The 17,189-nt window shown below is 46.4% G+C and overlaps 1 protein-coding gene across 7 annotated transcripts in view; it reads right to left on the bottom strand.

Annotated features, from left to right (window-relative positions):
- The window catches only part of Nrp1 (neuropilin 1), a 155,351-nt gene extending 144,180 nt beyond the window's left edge, over positions 1 to 11,171 (bottom strand). For 3 of the 7 annotated variants that reach the window (XM_036187529.1, XM_036187530.1, XM_036187523.1), the window contains exons 1-2: positions 8,816 to 9,408; positions 5,090 to 5,264 (exon numbers count right to left, since the gene is read on the bottom strand). In XM_036187529.1, the coding sequence (XP_036043422.1) occupies positions 5,090 to 5,264; positions 8,816 to 8,888 (248 nt within the window). In that variant the 5' untranslated portion in view covers positions 8,889 to 9,408. Of the gene's footprint in view, positions 1 to 5,089; positions 5,265 to 8,815; positions 9,409 to 9,590; positions 9,666 to 9,717; positions 10,029 to 10,721; positions 10,740 to 11,008 lie in introns of those variants that run through there. The other 4 variants (XM_036187526.1, XM_036187527.1, XM_036187525.1 and 1 more) reach the window with 4 other exon arrangements.
- Positions 11,172 to 17,189: the final 6,018 nt, after the last annotated feature.

The raw sequence follows: 17,189 nt of genomic DNA on the forward strand, positions 1-17,189 counted from the left end.
CACGGTGTGATTTAGTTTATCAATCCCTCTATGAGCTGACTGTCATCTCTATTTAATTATAATTTCATCATGATTCAGATGGAGTCACAGGAGCGAAAGTCTCCTTTAGCTGCATGGAATTCAGAAACATACCTATCACTGGTGATTCCAAGGAGATGGCCAAAGAAGTTAGAGAGGCGTCCTTGCCGAGTTAAAAAACGGAAGTGAAGGTGGGGGTCCGTAACCCCTTGGCGGGGCTCTTTCCCCAGCTCCACATTCACAGGCTTTTCTTCTGCTGCTTCACATTCATTTTCTTAATGTTTTTAACCCAATGTCTGTGAAACTTTTATCGTTCCCCAGATAAAGACATCCGATCTGAATGTAACCACACACCTCTCGGCTCGGCAGTATTTGTCACAAACCATTATAAATTATCATGCTGATAGCCTGCATTGCTGGGAAGCCAGAGAAGTCCCATAAATCCTAACTACTTTGTCAATGGCATTCTTGTTTATTATACAGAAATAAAGTTTTATGAGACTCAAGATGTCTGCCTTTACCACTGAAGGAGGCCTTGGAGCAGGAGTTCTGAGCTGTTGGACGTTTCCAGTGTCCAGTGGAGGTTTCTTCCTCAGACCTTCTCAGCTGCTCTACTTTTAATGGTGCTTTAACGCTTCCTAAACATGCAGGATTTGGGGGAAAGTGACTGTCCCCGGCATCACCTCAACACCTTCTCCTCTCTACTGTTGTCTCTTATGTCAACATAAGAACATGCAGCTGGAAACCCTAGCCTCTCGTTAGCCTTGAAGACAGGTGCTCTGCTGTCTGTTCTTTGATTGATTTATACCACACCTTATTCAATAATAGAATGGAAGGGGTCATATTACCATGGTTTCAGTGCTTATGTGTAATGAACCCAGTTGAATGGCAGCATCAACATGGATGGCTGCATGTTAAAAAAAAATCTCAGCAATCACACATTCATTTTCCCCAAGGACCCCACCCCCACCCCATTCTAACCACCGTGAGAACTTAACCCTTACTTTGTAAAGTCAGTCCACAGTTGACGTATGAGCTAGGTCAGTTTTAGAACTATTCACATGCAAAGCTCCTGATTATATTTTGAATTGTCAGATATGATGGCTTTTACATAATTATAAACAAAACAATGAAAATATAAATAGAGATTTTTTTTTTCCCTGCTAAACTAGTTGGCTGTTCTAATTATGTTTCCAACCCTCCAACTTCCTTGGGTTCTCAAACATGTTTCTCCTCAGTGAATGTTATAAGAAATTGATTTCTTGCTTGCTTTCTCATGGTGCAAGCTGACTGTACAAATAGTGCCAATTTCAAGAAAAAAACATGCAGGTTGTATTTATATGAGAATCAACCCATTACAAGATCAATAACTTTAGTTTGACATATGTTTACTTTCCTATTTTGAAATGTTCTAACAATAACCAAATTGTTGCTATCACAGTCATGATGAAAATGTATTGGTGGAGAGCTTTAAGCTTCTCAGTGATTTCACTGCTCCCTAACTTATTCCACCACTAATCTAATGCACCAGCACAACATGTCATTTGACTGTCATCAGCCACATACCCCAGCCAGCAAGGGAGAAACGTTAACTATCTCAACTAAGGGGAACATGAACAACTGGTCGCTGTTTTCTGAGACAAGGTCTCGGACAGCCCAAGCTTGATTCAAGCCCACTGTGGAGCTGAGGGGTACCTGGGAGTCCTGATTCTCTTGCCTCTATCTCCTGGGTGTTGGGATCACACGTGTGAATCCCCATGACCTGCAGAGCAAGTAGTTCTTACAAGAAGTGATATGCGGTGTGCTGAACTGTCTCATGAATGTCCTCATACAACCGGAAGACATTCACCAAAAGCTATTTTTAAAAGAACCTCTGTGGGAGCTGGGCGGTGGTGGCGCACACCAGTAGTCCTAGCATTCGGGAGGCAGAGGCAAGCGGATCTCTGTGAGTTCGAGACCAGCCTGGTCTCCAAAGCGAGTTCCAGGAAAGGCGCAAAGCTACAAAGAGAAACCCTGTCTCAAAAAACCAAACAAACCAAAAAACCAACAACCAAAAACCAAAAACAACAACAAAACCTCTGCCTTCTCTGTGTGCTCTGCCTTCTCCAGGAATTCTGAGCACCTGTAGATGCCGAAGCTGTGATCCTAAGCACATCTGAGTGAACAGCCCTAACTGCCACCCTCAACAGTGACCAGAGTCATGTAAGATCTGGAAAGACAGTGGAGGCCATACCTTAAGCTGTTCTCCCTGTAACATTTTGAAGTTTTTCATTGGAAAAAAGGCCACGCAGCTACACTTCAGAATGGAGCACAAAGGCATTTCCCATGAGCAGAATCTCTCTGCCTTTACCAGAGTGAAGAGTCAGCATTTAGATGCCGGTGGCTTCTTCTCGGGCACACAGCCTGAGATGTGACAATCAAGAGATCACTTTATTCTTCCATAAACATATTAAAAACCCCATAAACAAACCTCTTTGTATCTCACCACCATATGACCCTTATGGAAACAATCTTTATTTTTTAAGTTGTGGGTGTGTATGTGTGTGTGTGTGTTCATGTGTCTGTGTGTGTTCATGTGTGTGTCTGTGTGTTCATGTGTCTGTGTGTGTGCCTTCCTGTGTCCCACAGTGAATGTGGGAGGCCTGAGGGGAACTATTCACAGTAGCCTTCCTCCCTCCACCATGTGGCTCCCAAGGACTGAACTCAGTCCCTCAGGTTTGGCAGCAAGGACTTTCCCCTACTGATCCATCTTGTCAGGCCCTTTTGTCTTTTTTTTTAAAGAAGGAAATGAACTAACTGGTGGTCCTCCAGTACTGTCATATCCTACCCTGTATCATGACAAATAACAATGTAAAGTTTCCCACACATCATTTCCCACTATCAATTTCTTGAGACAGCCTGTGTATTAGCATTAGTATAATGTATTAGTGTACATATTTTTGTATGTATAAAAGCACTATCTATACATAACAGTTTATCAATTCCCTCCCAAACTGTTCCTGCAGCGTGTTCTGGGCTCAGCATCTACCAGCTCTTAGAACTACTACTGATACACATCCCTCTGCAAGGCTATACACGGCAGCATCACTTGAGGAGTTGGACACTGTCCACAGTGGAACAGTCAAGACATGGAAATGAACAAAATCAAAATCAGGACCTAACTTGCTTCTTCCCAGAACTGGCTGTTGAACATTTGTTACCATGGCATCTTTGATGACTTGTGATCACTCAGAGCTCTTTATTCCTTTATACAGCTATATGGTCATGATTTCCTGGTCAGAAATCAGTAAACATAAGTTTATTGATATCTAAGAGCAATTTATTTTGGAAGGAATCATGTGTTGCCAGAGTTTTTGAAAATATCTCCTACATCAGTTTAAACATTGTCAAGTTGCAAAAGTAAATACAATACACAGTATCCAAGTTGTCTACACTATTGACACTGTAACAGTTACCATAAAGAATACTAACAGGCTGGGGTGTGGTTTGGTAACAGAGTGCTTGCCTAGCATGCATGAAGCCCTAGGTTTGATCCCCAGAACTTCCAAACAACAACAAAATCAAAATAATTTCCTGTTTTCTAGGAAGCATTGGAACACTTTATTAATTCTACAAAAGATGAAAACGCAATCCAATGCTGAGCCTTGGTTAAATGGGAATCAGAATAATTTCATGGCACCATCATGTATGCCAACTACCCACAAATGCATTGTCTGTCTATGGATTTCTGCTAATTCACTGGGTGCTAACGTGTTGGATAAAGTAGACACACTAATGCCCTGATGATGAAAAGCTGGCTGCCACCACACCACAAAACCAATAGGTTGCTGAATATTTTCATATCAGCAGGTGGGAATATTTTCATATCACTCTGTTCTCTAAAAAGAATAAAAGTATGCGGATAGAATAGTGTTGACCATTGTACATGTCTGCAATATGGTTAAGGCCAAAGCAAGGAGAAGAATTGGACCATTTCTTCATTAAGATTAACTAATATTCAAGTTCAAATTGGAGACTGAACTCCTTCCAGTACTTCAGAATGGGATCAGGTAGGCAACACACCAGAGCTGGATGTGGAAAGAGACGAGCTATGAAGTGGTTCACCTCACACAATGCATGAGAAGAAACTCTATATGTACATGCCAAGGTTGCCAAGTAAATAGGTAGGCAGCATTTAGACGATCTCTATATTACTATTGTAGTAATGACACTTGACATAATGGTTATTAACTTCAAGTTGAAGCAGATAGCCAGGTAAGGCGGATGAATTCAAACCTGATACATACCTAAGTTTTCATTGCATTTGTGCAATTTTCATCAATTTCATACATTTTTCCACAATTAACCTAATATTTAAAATTCTTGCTTAAACACTCAGCACGGTGGCAAATGTCTGTAATCCCAGTCCTTGGGAGGCAGAGGCAAGCAGATCTCTAAGCTCAAAGCCATCTTGAACTACACAGTAAGTTCCAAGCCATCTAGTGCTACATAGTGGGGCCCCATCACAAACAAATAAACAAATGAACATTAGCAATAATACCAAACCCTCATCTAATTCACTCCATACACTTTATTTCTACCCCATGACAACTTGTTTGTTTCATGTCAAACTCAATATAATCTTTGGAATCAGAGTGCTGGGGTAACCCTTGCTACTGAACTACATTCCCCAGCCGTGAGAAACACAGTTCTAAAATCATTAAATGAGCCACAGATTTGTTTAAAAAACACCCAACTTCACCATCTGCAGATAATGTATACTGGTGACCCACAATACTTAAGAAAACTCAAGCTTTTTCTCAAAACCCTTTCCAGAAAGAACCACACACCACACATTTCTTAACAAAAGATTTCCTAAACCAAAAGTGTCAACAGAAAGAGGACAAGCAATCATACATTAAAATACAGTGTTACATATTGGGAGAACTCAGCTCCTTTTAACTTCATTTCCACACCACTGACACTCGATCGGATCTGGGTTGGGACCCATTCAATGTTCTTACACCCACCGCTCCGACACTCATGACCACTAGATGGCGCTGTGGCGCCCTGTTCAAGCTCCTTCACTTACTTGCAGTCTCTGTCCTCCAAATCGAAGTGAGGGTTGAAGTTGATCATGATTCTCTGGTAGGGCTCCGGAGCTTGGATCAGCCATTCACACTTCTCACTCGGGTGATAAGAATGCGGGTAACCGGGAGATGTGAGGTACCCCGGGTTTTCAATTTTTATAGTCCCGCCACATTTATCTGCAACAAAAAGAACATTTTTTAGCAGCTCTTTTCCCCCCACCAGTTGAGTCTTCTAGATTTACGTATGCATTGATAATTAGCAAGCATTCTATCAGTTAAAGGGAACCCCAGAGAGTCCCCACAAGCCCTCCATGTGACCCTAAACACGAAGAGCACCACACCACCAAGGAACATTCTCTAATCTCAAGGAGCATGGCTTCCACAGAAAGCCTGCTGAGATCTGAGATGCTCTGCCCCCCCCCCAAGTTCCTTCCAAAGAAAGAGGTCTTCTAGCATTAAAAACATTAAATCCCCTCAATTGATGTTAACACAGCCCCCTGGGAGCTCCTGCTAGACTTAATTATCCTCTGAGAAGTGTAATCACATTAAGGAACAGTTCTAAGTGGAAGGTGACTAAAAGATGCTGTGCCACCCCCTTGCAAGTGGCTTTTTGATGATAAGCCTGGTCGGTGTCACTGACCGGTGGGGACGTCTTCCAGGACTTTGATTGGCCTGAGGCCTACCTCCTTTTGTTGTTATTTCATCTGCCTGTAAATCTGAGTGATTTTGAGTTATCTCCGCTTTTGAGACTCAACTCAGCAGAGAACAAAGTGCAGCCAGTGATGCAGAAAGAACTGGGGCTTTACTTATCCAAGTTGCTCAGCCTTGGCTACCAGATCAAAGCAATGGGGCAGAAAGAAAAATAAATAGCCACACGGCATTAATTCTAATTATTAGATGTTAGGGGAAGCCCTGGCCACTGAGGGCTGGGTATCACATATGGTGAGCTACATTATTACATCCCAGGAAAGAGAAACTATCTAGTTTTGAGCCTTTCCTGAAAAACAAGCCACCACCACCAACAACCCCCAAGTGCTGAAGTGACTCTCTAACAGCCAAACAAGCCAGACTCTGGGCTGGTTCACAATCCGGCTGAGATTGCTACTGTCATTTTTTATTATGGGTTTCATGCAGGAGGGCCCCAGCCTGCAAATGCCACTCCATTTATTGATGCTTAATTTTGGGCAATAAAAATTTGGTGCATAAACTATGTAAGGGGAACAGGTACGAAGCATTGAAATATATAAGCCTATCAATCACAAACATCCAGTAATGGTATATATAGATTTTAATATTACATCTAATAGATTCCCTGTGGAAAGAGAATGGCATTCTTTGCTCTCAGCATGAATTTATAAATCTACGGAATTTTATTACAGGAAAACCAGGTCAAATGGAAATGAAAGATGAAGTGCACATCAAAAATGCATAAAGCTACATGCATTACAGAAGTCATTTCCCATAAATTAAAAAGAAGACAATATAAATTATGTTGTTTTCTCCAATTGCTCGATGTTTCTGACTGTTTCTTAGCTTGGAGGGGGTTGGTCTTACAGATTCTCTTCCCATTGGCTTTGAAAAAGCTTTAGGTCTGCAAGACCGACTGGTGTTGCAACTAACACTCAGCATCTCAGCTAATGATGCCAGCCAGCTCAGTGGTGTGACTCTGTGGAGGCTCTGGCATTATTTTATTTGGGCAGAAATCTTGGAGACTGACCCCCAGCTCATTAAGTCCCTCTAACTCCGTGTAACTACTATGGCATCTGTTAAGAGGGTGAAATAAAACAGTCGCCAGCTAGTCACTTCAGAAGACAGTGAGGTGGAGTTGGTACCACACCAGAGCACTTTAATCTGTGACTTCTGAGAAAGTGACAGTGTAATAAGATAATGTGGACTGCTGGACTCCCACACTCTGTTCAGTCTCTCTAACACTTGATTAGGAGAGAGCAATTCCTAATGACTCTGGACCATTTGTCCTAAATAAGGTTAATGAATTAATTTAGTAGACACTTACTGAGAGGAGGTGGATATGGTTTTAAGAGGACTACAGGCTTACCGAGGCATGTGCTGGCACTGGTCACCTCAAGCATAGCAACAGGGTTTTAGCTGACTGGATTCCAGATTCTCAACATTCCCCAGATTTCTGTGTGTGTGTGTGTGTGTGTGTTGTTCAGAACCACACAAATCTTAGTGCTCTTCATATTGGCTGTCACGACCATTTCTGGGATACCCCCAACAGGGCTCTAACCCAGAGGTTCTCGATCTGTGGGTCGCGACCCCCTGCCCAAATCTCTCTCTCTCTCTCTCTGCAAAGTATTTACATTATGAATCATAACAGTGACAAAATTGCAGTTATGAAGTAGCAGCAAAAGTGATTTTGTGATTGGGGGTCACCACATGAGGAACTGTACTAAAGGGTGGGAGGGTCAGGAAGGTTCAGAACTACTCTTCTAACCTTAGGTGTTGTGAAGGATACCAATTTTGAAGTCTAAACATTTGAGTTCTTTTAGTTAGAGGAAAATGATATTTTATCTGTTGCCAGAGTGCATAAGCACTCCACCAACTCAGGTTCATTAACAAATTGAACTCTACATTCATGATTTTTTGAGTGTTTGGCTTTCCTGCCAGAGTATATAGAAAGATGCCGCCAACTCGGATTCATTAATAAATTGAATTCCAGCCGCGTTCACAAAATTTTTGCATATCTTTTGAGAACACTGCTTGGTACCTGTTGGGAGAGATCTATCGCTGAAATCACAAAACCCGGGGAAAGCGCATTAAGGAGATTAACTTCTATCATAAAGGAGTGATTTAAATAAACTCTTCCTGGTAGAGCCCTCTGCTCGCCTCCTCTTATTAAAACAATATACCACAATAAGTAGGAGATGCACTTTTCTCCTAATTACTTTGCTTGAAATCTAAGCCAGACAAAAGTAAATATTTGGCCATTAGTTAATAATAATGCTGAAGATTTACTGTTCGGATCAGCTCTTGCCTGGCCTTCAGCACCTTTTCAGGGCACTTGGAACACGTTTGTACCAGATCCCATTATAAACACACTCTTTAGGTTCCAAGGCACTGTTTATACCTAGGGCTGCCTTTCATGACTTAACAGTGAGCGGTTTTTAAAGCCAACTGGAAGCTGCAGCAGGGTTAGGGATTCTCAGTTACGCTGGTGCCTTGCACTGAATGGATCCAAAGGCTTTATTGACAGTGTGACTTTCATTCATGCTCCAGACGGATCACAAACGGTTTACAAAGGCGGGGGAGAGAGTCCTAGCGACCGCCAAGACTGACCGCTATCTCTCGGTGTCGCCCACCAGAGGAAACCGAGCAGGGGAGTTGCGAGGAGAACCAGGAAGTCCTCCCGGTGAAGTGTTCATTAACTCTCAGCAGCCATCAGATTTTTGAAAGGGAGGCTCATCTAATTGCCTCTGGGAGGAAACATTATTAAGATAATTGGTGTGCTGATCTGGGAAGGTAGGGAACTCTGCCGCGAAACTGGCAGGAGAAGCCCACAGCCGGCAACCAACCGGAGCAGGAGGGTACCGAGGGCTTGCGGTCCTCCTGCCCCAGAGGCCCTGACTTCGCTCTGTTCCTAGCGCAGGCAAGTTTCCTGCTCCCGGCAGCTGTGCGCGCGTCCCGCGACTGGGGCGGGAAGCCCACTGCCGGAGGGGACCCCGCAGCCCTGGGCACTCCGGTCGCTCGCACCTCAGCCCGTCACTTACCGCTGCGGAAAGCGCCGGCCGGGGCGAGGGCAAGGGCGAGCGCGGCGCACAGCAACTGCAGCCCCCTCTCCATCCTCCTTCGCCGAGCCAGTCCCAAGGCAGCTGCGGGAGAACACGATTGCGCGGACGAAAGCCTAGCAAACCGGAATCTTAACAATCCGAACCGCTCTTAAGTCCGCCTAAGAGCCATAAAATCCTCAGCGGGTCTTGGCGGGGAAGGCTAGCGGCGAGGCAATGCCTGAATCCGCGAGAAGCGCGTCTCTTTTTGTGTCTCAAGTCGCCTGCATCCTGTCATTTAGCTCCGATTTCCTCTCCCTTTTCCCACACTTGTTCCTCTTCCAGGAGCCACTGCCCGGGCCATGTCTCAGGAAGAAGAAGGAGGAGGAGAAAAAAAAAAAAAAGGAGAGGAGGAGTTGCAAGGAGGAGGGGAGAGGGCGGGCGACACACCAAAGCCAATTTCTAGAGGGGAAAAAAAAATCCCGCTTGATTCTGGACGGGTTGGAGCCGAGGAGCTGGCGCCCAGAGGAGGTCCGGGTTGTCTGCGGGAAGGAGAGAGAGCAATGAAAAGATGAGCGGGAGAGCAAGGACTTTCTCCACTGGCACCCGCCTCCCTCTCCGACCTCCCCCTCCCTCCAGAGCCCTTCCCTCGCTTCCTCCCGCCCCCTCCCCGCACAGCTCCGCCAGTGATTGCCTGGCTGAAGACTCAGACACTCAAGTTTCCCTCGGCGTGCTTTCCCGGAGGGTTGTCGAGCCCCCCCCCCCCCCCCCCGCATACCCTGCGGTGCTCTCCGCGGGAAGAAGGGCGCAGAGGGCGCAGGTTGTCTGCGCCCAGAACGCAAGGACAAGTGTGTGTCAGGAGGGGCAAGGCGAGCGGTACCAGCCCCAGGGTCCAGCTAGACTACCTTGGCGTGCTCCTCTGCACCCCAAGCACTGAGCTAGGCTGCCTCCAGTAGGCGAGGATCCTGGAGCCAAGGGGTTAGCGGCTACTTCACGGAACTCCAAATCCCCAGGCACCCGTGTCCCCCGATTGGGAGGATCGCTGAGCTAGTCCCCCCTCCCACTTCCCAGATGCCAGCCTGAGGCTTGGGGTGGGAAGCACCCGGGCGCTCCAGGACTCTAGGAGTGGGACTGTAGATCAGGAGAAGAAAGCCTGGCTGTTGTGGGAGACGCGCCGCTGAGCCCCGAGAGCGGCGATCCTGTCTTTGCCACGTAAAGCATAGGCAGACCTTCTTGGAGAGCCTAGCCTGGCTGCCGAGCACGGCCTCCACACCCTGCGTATAGGCTCGAGGGTGGGTGCCGCCCTCGCCCCCCCTCCCCAGGACGCCGCAGGCTGCATTGTTCCCCGAGATTTGATGCCCTCTCCTTTGGGGTTACATGGACCCAGAGGATGGGTGGTGGCGCGCCTTTCAGCTAGGGGGCAGCCGCCAACAGACACTGACCAGCCATGTAGAAACCCCGGAGCTCCAGGAATTCTGAATCCCGGGTTGAGGGGCCCATTTCTTTGCATCCCAAGGGAGGGACAAGACTGGCAAGAACCGGGCATGGGGTGACAGGAGGCCTTGGCAAAGGTCTCCTAGTGCCAGCTTTAGATTATAGGCAACTGTGCCCACTGGCCCTCCAGCCCCCCCCCCCCAGGAGGTGAGTCCCGGGCGTCTGCGGGGTGCTCCCCCCTCCCCCATCTCGTCCGGTTCCCTCCTCAAGGGCTTTCCGAGAACTGCAGCAGGTGGCGTTTGGTGTATGAATAGCAAGGGCAACCCAGGGACTTAAATGGTTGAGGCCTCTCTGATCCAGCACTTAGCCGGGCTCATCGCCCTCCGAAGGAGCTGGTGAAGAAGGTGAAAAGGTCATAAGCCTTCTGGGAAGTGGCATTTATAGACTCACTGCCACCACGGAGACTGACTCCTACCTGGTGGTGCAAGGGCTGGCAAAGATTTAGGAATGTTGGCAAGGAGTCTCTGGTCAAAGGTTTTGGCTGAAAAACTAGGGTCAGTCGGGGAGAAAGGACGCCCGGACACTGGTGCTTCAGGCCAGGACTCTGCCCTGGGTGTCTGGGCTGGGCGCTGGACTGAAGCTTGTGCTAGGCGCGGAGCTGAGCCGGGGCTCCGGCGCTGGACTCAGCCTTCTTTCCGGCCCTGGTTACCCGGCTCCGCCTACAGCGCAGCCTCCCCACTCCTCTCCCCCGCCCCACCGCACCTCCACCCCTGGGCACAGCGAGCCAGCCCTGTCCCGAGGCGCCTCCGTCGGTCTCCACTGGCTTCCTCCTGGGTTCTCCGACCCGTTGGAAGCTCGGGTGGGTTGGGTGCGCCGGGAGTCAAACGCCTGGGTCGAGCGGAAGGGGCAGTCGCGGGGCGGTCGGCCCTTTGCTGGCAAAGTCTAGGCGTCAGCCGCGCCCAGGGCAGAGCCCGGGGAACGATAGCGGCGGCGGGGGACAGCCCTGGCTCCCTGCCACCGAGAGCGCGTGTCCCCGCCTCCCTACGCCAGGCGCCGGGTGCAACCCTGCCAATTCCAACTGTGCCGAGCCAGCCTCAGACTCTGAGCGACCCCTAGCCACCTTAGTCCTGGAGTTCAAGAGCCAGGCACCTCTCAGGACCACAGAAAAGGGAAAACGGGCCAAAGCTGTGGAGATCTAGATCCTTGTCTCTTTCCAAAGAGGATCCCCAATGCCCTGCTCGCCCAGGCAGAGCCGTTTTTAAGCAGTCTACCCCGGGTCGGGTGAGCTAGGGGGCACACGCGGGACACTTGAACGGCCAATGTTTTGGGGAAACAGCTTCTAACCCCTCCTACCCCCGCTGTGAGTGCATTTCCCAGACTAGAACCAGGCCAACAACTGGTGCGCCCTGGGAGGGACAGTTCCCCATACCCAGAAGCAAGGGCGAGGAAGGGCTTTGAAGCTTGGGGACTGATGAAGGACCTCTGGTTTTCTGGCTCAGCCCCTGGGTACTCTTGACAGCCTTTCTGCAACGCGTAAAGCATGCCCTATGCGCTTTAGGGGAGACATACTTAAGCTCTGTCTCCGATTTTCCAGGGCTATGCTTATCTGAGGCTTTTCCTAGACGCCTTGTTTTCCATAGTGGGTGCTGCGAGATGGAGCCGAGCCACCCTAATTAATAATTACCAGCTAGTGCGTTGGTATACTGCTAACTGTTCTGGCTAACAGCCTTTTCCTGTGCTATAGGATTCCACTAAGTAGAGAAGGGCCGTTTCAGATAATCTGCAATTCTCTACCCAGGGAGATAGGCCGGCTTTATAGGGGAGTAAGTGTGAGACAGAGGAAGGCTTTGGCAGTATTCCTATTCCTAGCCTGTTTTTTTTTTTTTTTTTTTTTTTTTTGTCTTGTGCACACATCCCTCTTCTGGATATCACAGATCTGCCGAGGAGATAGGGCCTGTTTCCACCTATGGGGTGATTTATCTATCTGCTGCCCTAAAGGAGTGCTGGACAGAGGCTGTGATGGTCAGGACCACCTCAGGGGCAGCTGCCCATGAGGCCAGTTTGAGCAGGGTCAGAACCTGGCATCACCAGTAAGAACTAGCTGAGTGGAAATGCCCTGCTCATTTCACCAAGGCATATCAATTTGCCAGAAATAAGAGGAGAGTCATTGCTCCCAGAAGGCCTATGGAGCCACCTGGTACTTCAGATCGGTACAATATGGGGATCCCAAAGTAGCTTAAAACCAAATCAAGTTCAGTGGAGATTTGCATTATGCTGTTTTTAAAGTCAAACCTATGGATATAGAAAGGCAAAGTATTCTTAGGCACTAACCAACACCTGACATGGGAGAAAAGGAACTTGGAAAGGATATGAAATTACATTTTCTAATCATGTGCAGTGGAATGGGGTTATACTCCCAGCACTCTGGAATAAAAGTTGGAGGATCAGGATTTCAAGGTCAGAGTGAGTCAGAGGTCAGCCTGTGTTACATGAGATACTGTTTTCAAAAGATGAGAAAGAAACTTAAAAAAAAAAATACCTTTTGGGGCAGGAGAGAGGGCTGAGTGGTAAAAGGGAAGGTGCTGCTTTTTCAGAGGACCCAAGTTCACAAGTTCAGTTATCTGTGCTCAGATTAAGTAGCTCAGGACCGCCTGTAACTCTAGTTCCCAGGGCACTGTCTTCTACACTCTGCAGGAACTTGCACACACATGCATGTGTACACACTTAAAAAGAACTTAAAAGTGAACCAATTCCCTTCAAATGATACTTCTCTGAAACCACTGTCAGGCAGAAGTTGTCTTTGGGCCTCCAGCTGTGGCCATTGTCTGAATTGTAGCGGCAAGAAAAAACAAAAAAACCAAAAACAACCCAATAAATGAATCTTGAGTTTTGTTTCTTTTTAAAGTTACTTTAAGTTTTCTTGTGTGCAGGTGTGTGTCTGCACGTGGGTAGGGATACGTGAGTGCAGGTGCCCACAGAGCAAAGGTGTCAGGTTCCCTGAAGCTGGAATTACAGATGGTTATTAGCTGCCAAATGTGGATGCTGGGAACCAAACCCAGGCCCTCTGGAAGAACAGTAAGTACATCTAGGTACCATCTCTCTAGCTCTAGTTTCTATTTCTCTAAATATGGGGGAAATGAATGCTTTCTAAAATTGCAGGATAAAGTTTGAAGGTAGAGTCTTTGTGACATGAGTTTCCCCTGATACAGGGGGACAGTGCTAACCTCTGAGTCCTATGGATAGAGCCACAGCCTTTGCAGAATTTGGGGTTAGATTTTCAAAACTGTGTTTGGTTTGAAACAGTAACCAGAGATTAATCCGCCTTCCATGAACTACTTTTTGGGGCAGGGTTTGAGATTGAGATAGTGTCTAAGTAAACCACAGACCATAAACTACTTTTTGGGGAAGGGTTTGAGATTGAGATAGTGTCTAAGTAAACCACAGACCATGCTGAGGTTACAAGGTGCACATTACACTACCTGGCTGAATTCTCTCTAAACTGGGAACACAAAACAAAACAGATAAAAAACCACTGATAGAAATACTCATCAAGCAAATTAAAAATATCATTAGAGAGAATAAATTCAAAATTTCCAAATGGCTATCTTCTAAGAATTTTATCATTACAATTCAAGTTGGGCAATCAAAACAGGGGAGGACTACTCACTTCAAATCTGACCACAGCTCTGTGTGAACAAAGAAAAAAATGAAGAATGCTGAAAGATCAATAAAATCATTACAATAGCCAGCCAAGAGCTCAAAACTAGGTTGCTGATGTTGTTCACTTGGTCGATGTTGTGGAATATTACTTTGACCATATAAAGAGGCAGTCCATTTGTTTGTGTTGCATTTGTTTAACTAGGCAAAGATATGTGTTACATTTGTTTGTGCTGCATTTGTTTAACTATGTAAAGATGTGTTGCATTTGGTTCACCTTGCCCGCCTAGGCACCTGATTGGTCTAATAAAGAACTGAAGGCAGCCAATAGCTAGGCAGAGGAGGGATAGGAAGAGCTGGCAGGCAGAGAGAATAAGTAGGAGGAGGAGTCTAGGCCTAAGAGAAGAGAACAAGAAGAGAATGAAGGAGAAAGAGAGGGAGATGCCATGATGGGGGGGGGTGTCAGACAGACAGTCAGACACAGAAGAAGCAGGAAAACTAGCACATACAGAATGAAAGAAAGATAAAAAGGCCCAAGGCAAATGTAGATGAAAAGAAACAGGTTAAAATAAGTTATAAGAGCCAGTGGGACAACCATAAGATAAGGCCGAGCCTTCATAACTAGTAAGTCTCCGTGTCTTTATTTGGGAGTGGGTTGGCCCGAAAGAAAGCCTGATACAGGTAGAGTGTTTTCCTAGCATGCAGGCACTGGGTTCATTCTCAGAACCACACAAAAATCATGCAGGGTGGTGCCTCGTGCAGTCCTAGCACCCTGGATGTGGAGGCTGGAGGATCAGGAGTTCAAGACAAGCTTTGATGTGCTGCACCTGCTGCACCGGAGCACACAGTGGGAAGGAAAGGGAAGCGAGGAGTACAGTTGGAGAATGAAACTAACTGGACAGACAGGTTGCTATGGCAACGAAGGAGCAGGTGCTGTCAAGAATGAACCAGCAGGGCTCAATCCTCCCTAACTAGAGGGGTCTTAGTGGCCACACAGGCATGGACACTGAAGAAAGCTGTCTTGGAAGAAAGTTGGACCTGGACTAGTTTCATCTTTTTGTCCCTTTGAGGCAATGGGATGAATTTGTAATCCTAAACAGTTGCTTGGCTTTGAGGTATGCATGTATGGGTCACTGAAATGCAGATGGTAACGGTGAAGAGGCAGGAAGGATGGCGGTGTGAAGGAAACAGGGAAGGAGGCCAGAGCAGAATTTTTAGAAAACTGTATTTTGTGTTTGGGGAGTGTGGGTCAGGGAATACATACTTGTTTGTTCCCAGCTTATTTTTTTTGGGGGGGGGGGTTCTCACTGGCATGGAGCTGGCTGATTAGCTTAGGCAGGCTGGTTAATGAGCCTCAGGGATACCAACATGGAGACTGTGCTGACCAGGACTCTTGTCCTTGTTCTGTCGATGATTTTATAAGCTCACATTTGGGGCTAGGGACACATTGCCTGTTAGAAGGTTTTCCCAGAGTACTGTGCTGGTTTTTCATACAACTCACTACAATTTGCCTAACTCATCATGTGAAGTAATACAGAATTAATGGTATTATTTCAACTTTCCTAACTCAAGGTGGAGTCTCAAAGAAATGTCTTTTTTATAAAACAAGCATTTCTGCCGTTATTTTACAACGAATAAATGAACGTGTCTATTGACATCCAGGGAACATTCCCCTCAGCACACAGCCACACAGCTCTTCAATAACGATAATATCTGTCTTCCCTCCACTTCCAGTCTCCTCTTCCTTCATTACACTCCCAAAGATAGCTCAAGGAGAATTTAAGACGCTAGCCTTCACATGTGTGCCACAGTATTGTTTGGGTGAGTCTAAAACAATCAGAGCACAATTTCAGGTTGTGAAGGTCACCATTCCGCAGCATCCCTGAGCCATTTTTCGGAGATATGTGCGACTTTAAAAAAAATTGTCATGCAATTTCTTGCCATGATAGTTCAGTCAAACCAGGCGGCAGACTATCATGGGCCTCTCTTAAGTCTTTTTCCTTCCATTTGTTTTGTTAAGCCATTAGATTGTCACAGCACCTTGTTTCCTCTGTGAGAAGTGATGCATTAATACCTGCGGGTTGGTTTCCAGCCACAAAATGCACCGCCTTGAGGGACTTGTAATGCCACACCAAGGCAGAGATGACATGAGCAATCATGCAGAAAGAGCAGGCCTCCTGGAGCACCCATATTTTCAGAGCACTCTAGCCTGCTAGTAGAACAGGTTCGCTTTTGGAGGCCTGTTCAGGTGCTCCACTCTCCAGCAGGAACTGGCTGTGTAGACAGCAAAGGGAATTCTTTGGGAAGGGCTGCCCCTGCACTCCCTTGCCCTCCTTCTCCCAGAGACAGCTTGACTTGCAGAAACCAGAAAGAACAGACATGCAAAAGTGGGGGCGACACAGTGGAAACATATAGGCCACAAGAACAGTGTCACGTGTGCCATGGCCACTCTGAGGATGATGAGGTAGCCGCTTTACTAAATAGCATGAGCCTGAATTGTCGTGGACACTGTGTCTGTAACTAGGAGACTGGACTGTATCCCCATTGGCAATAACTAAGTAAAGATTACTTCTGGGTACTGAGAATTGAAGAAGAAAGAAAGAAGGGAAAGAAAAATGTACCATGAAGAAAAGGGCAGAGGCTGAGCCAGACTTTCAGTTTGCAGCCTCAGAATTCAAAGCATCACCGTCGTGGAAGGACCTTGTTTCTCCCTCATAACATAGGTGGGGAAACTGAGGCACATTGTGATTTCAAAAGTGGTGGGGTTATGAAGGAATTCTGCAATGAAATTTAATATAGCAAATGAGATGTTTTGAATTTGGGTCTATATCTTAAAGTTAGTGAAATTAAGTTTTTATAATGAAATAAGGCCAAATAATATAATTTCTTCCTTAACAATTCAGAGATATTTGTATTGCTGTGCATGTTTAATGGTGCCACTGAGCCCATGGAGTGTTGTTATGTCGGGCCTACGGGTACCTTACTCCTTGCAGTTCCTTTTTCTGAATTTTTAAACCCCTTTGTGATTTTTTGCATGAAAATATACGAGCTGTGTATAAGTGTGTGTGTATGTGTGCACATGTACATACTTGTACACACATATGGAGGGTCAAGATTGATAACAGAATTCTTCTTTCTAAATGTATTTTTATTTTATGTGCATTGGTGCTTTGCCCAAATACATATCTGTGTGAGGGTGCCAGATCAGAATTCTTTCTTTGATCTATCTCCCCTTTATACATTGATGTAGGGTCTCTCACTTGAACCCAGAGCTTACTGATTCAGA

This window comes from Onychomys torridus, chromosome 5, assembly GCF_903995425.1.
Source record: "Onychomys torridus chromosome 5, mOncTor1.1, whole genome shotgun sequence".
Classification (NCBI taxonomy): Eukaryota; Metazoa; Chordata; class Mammalia; order Rodentia; family Cricetidae; genus Onychomys; species Onychomys torridus.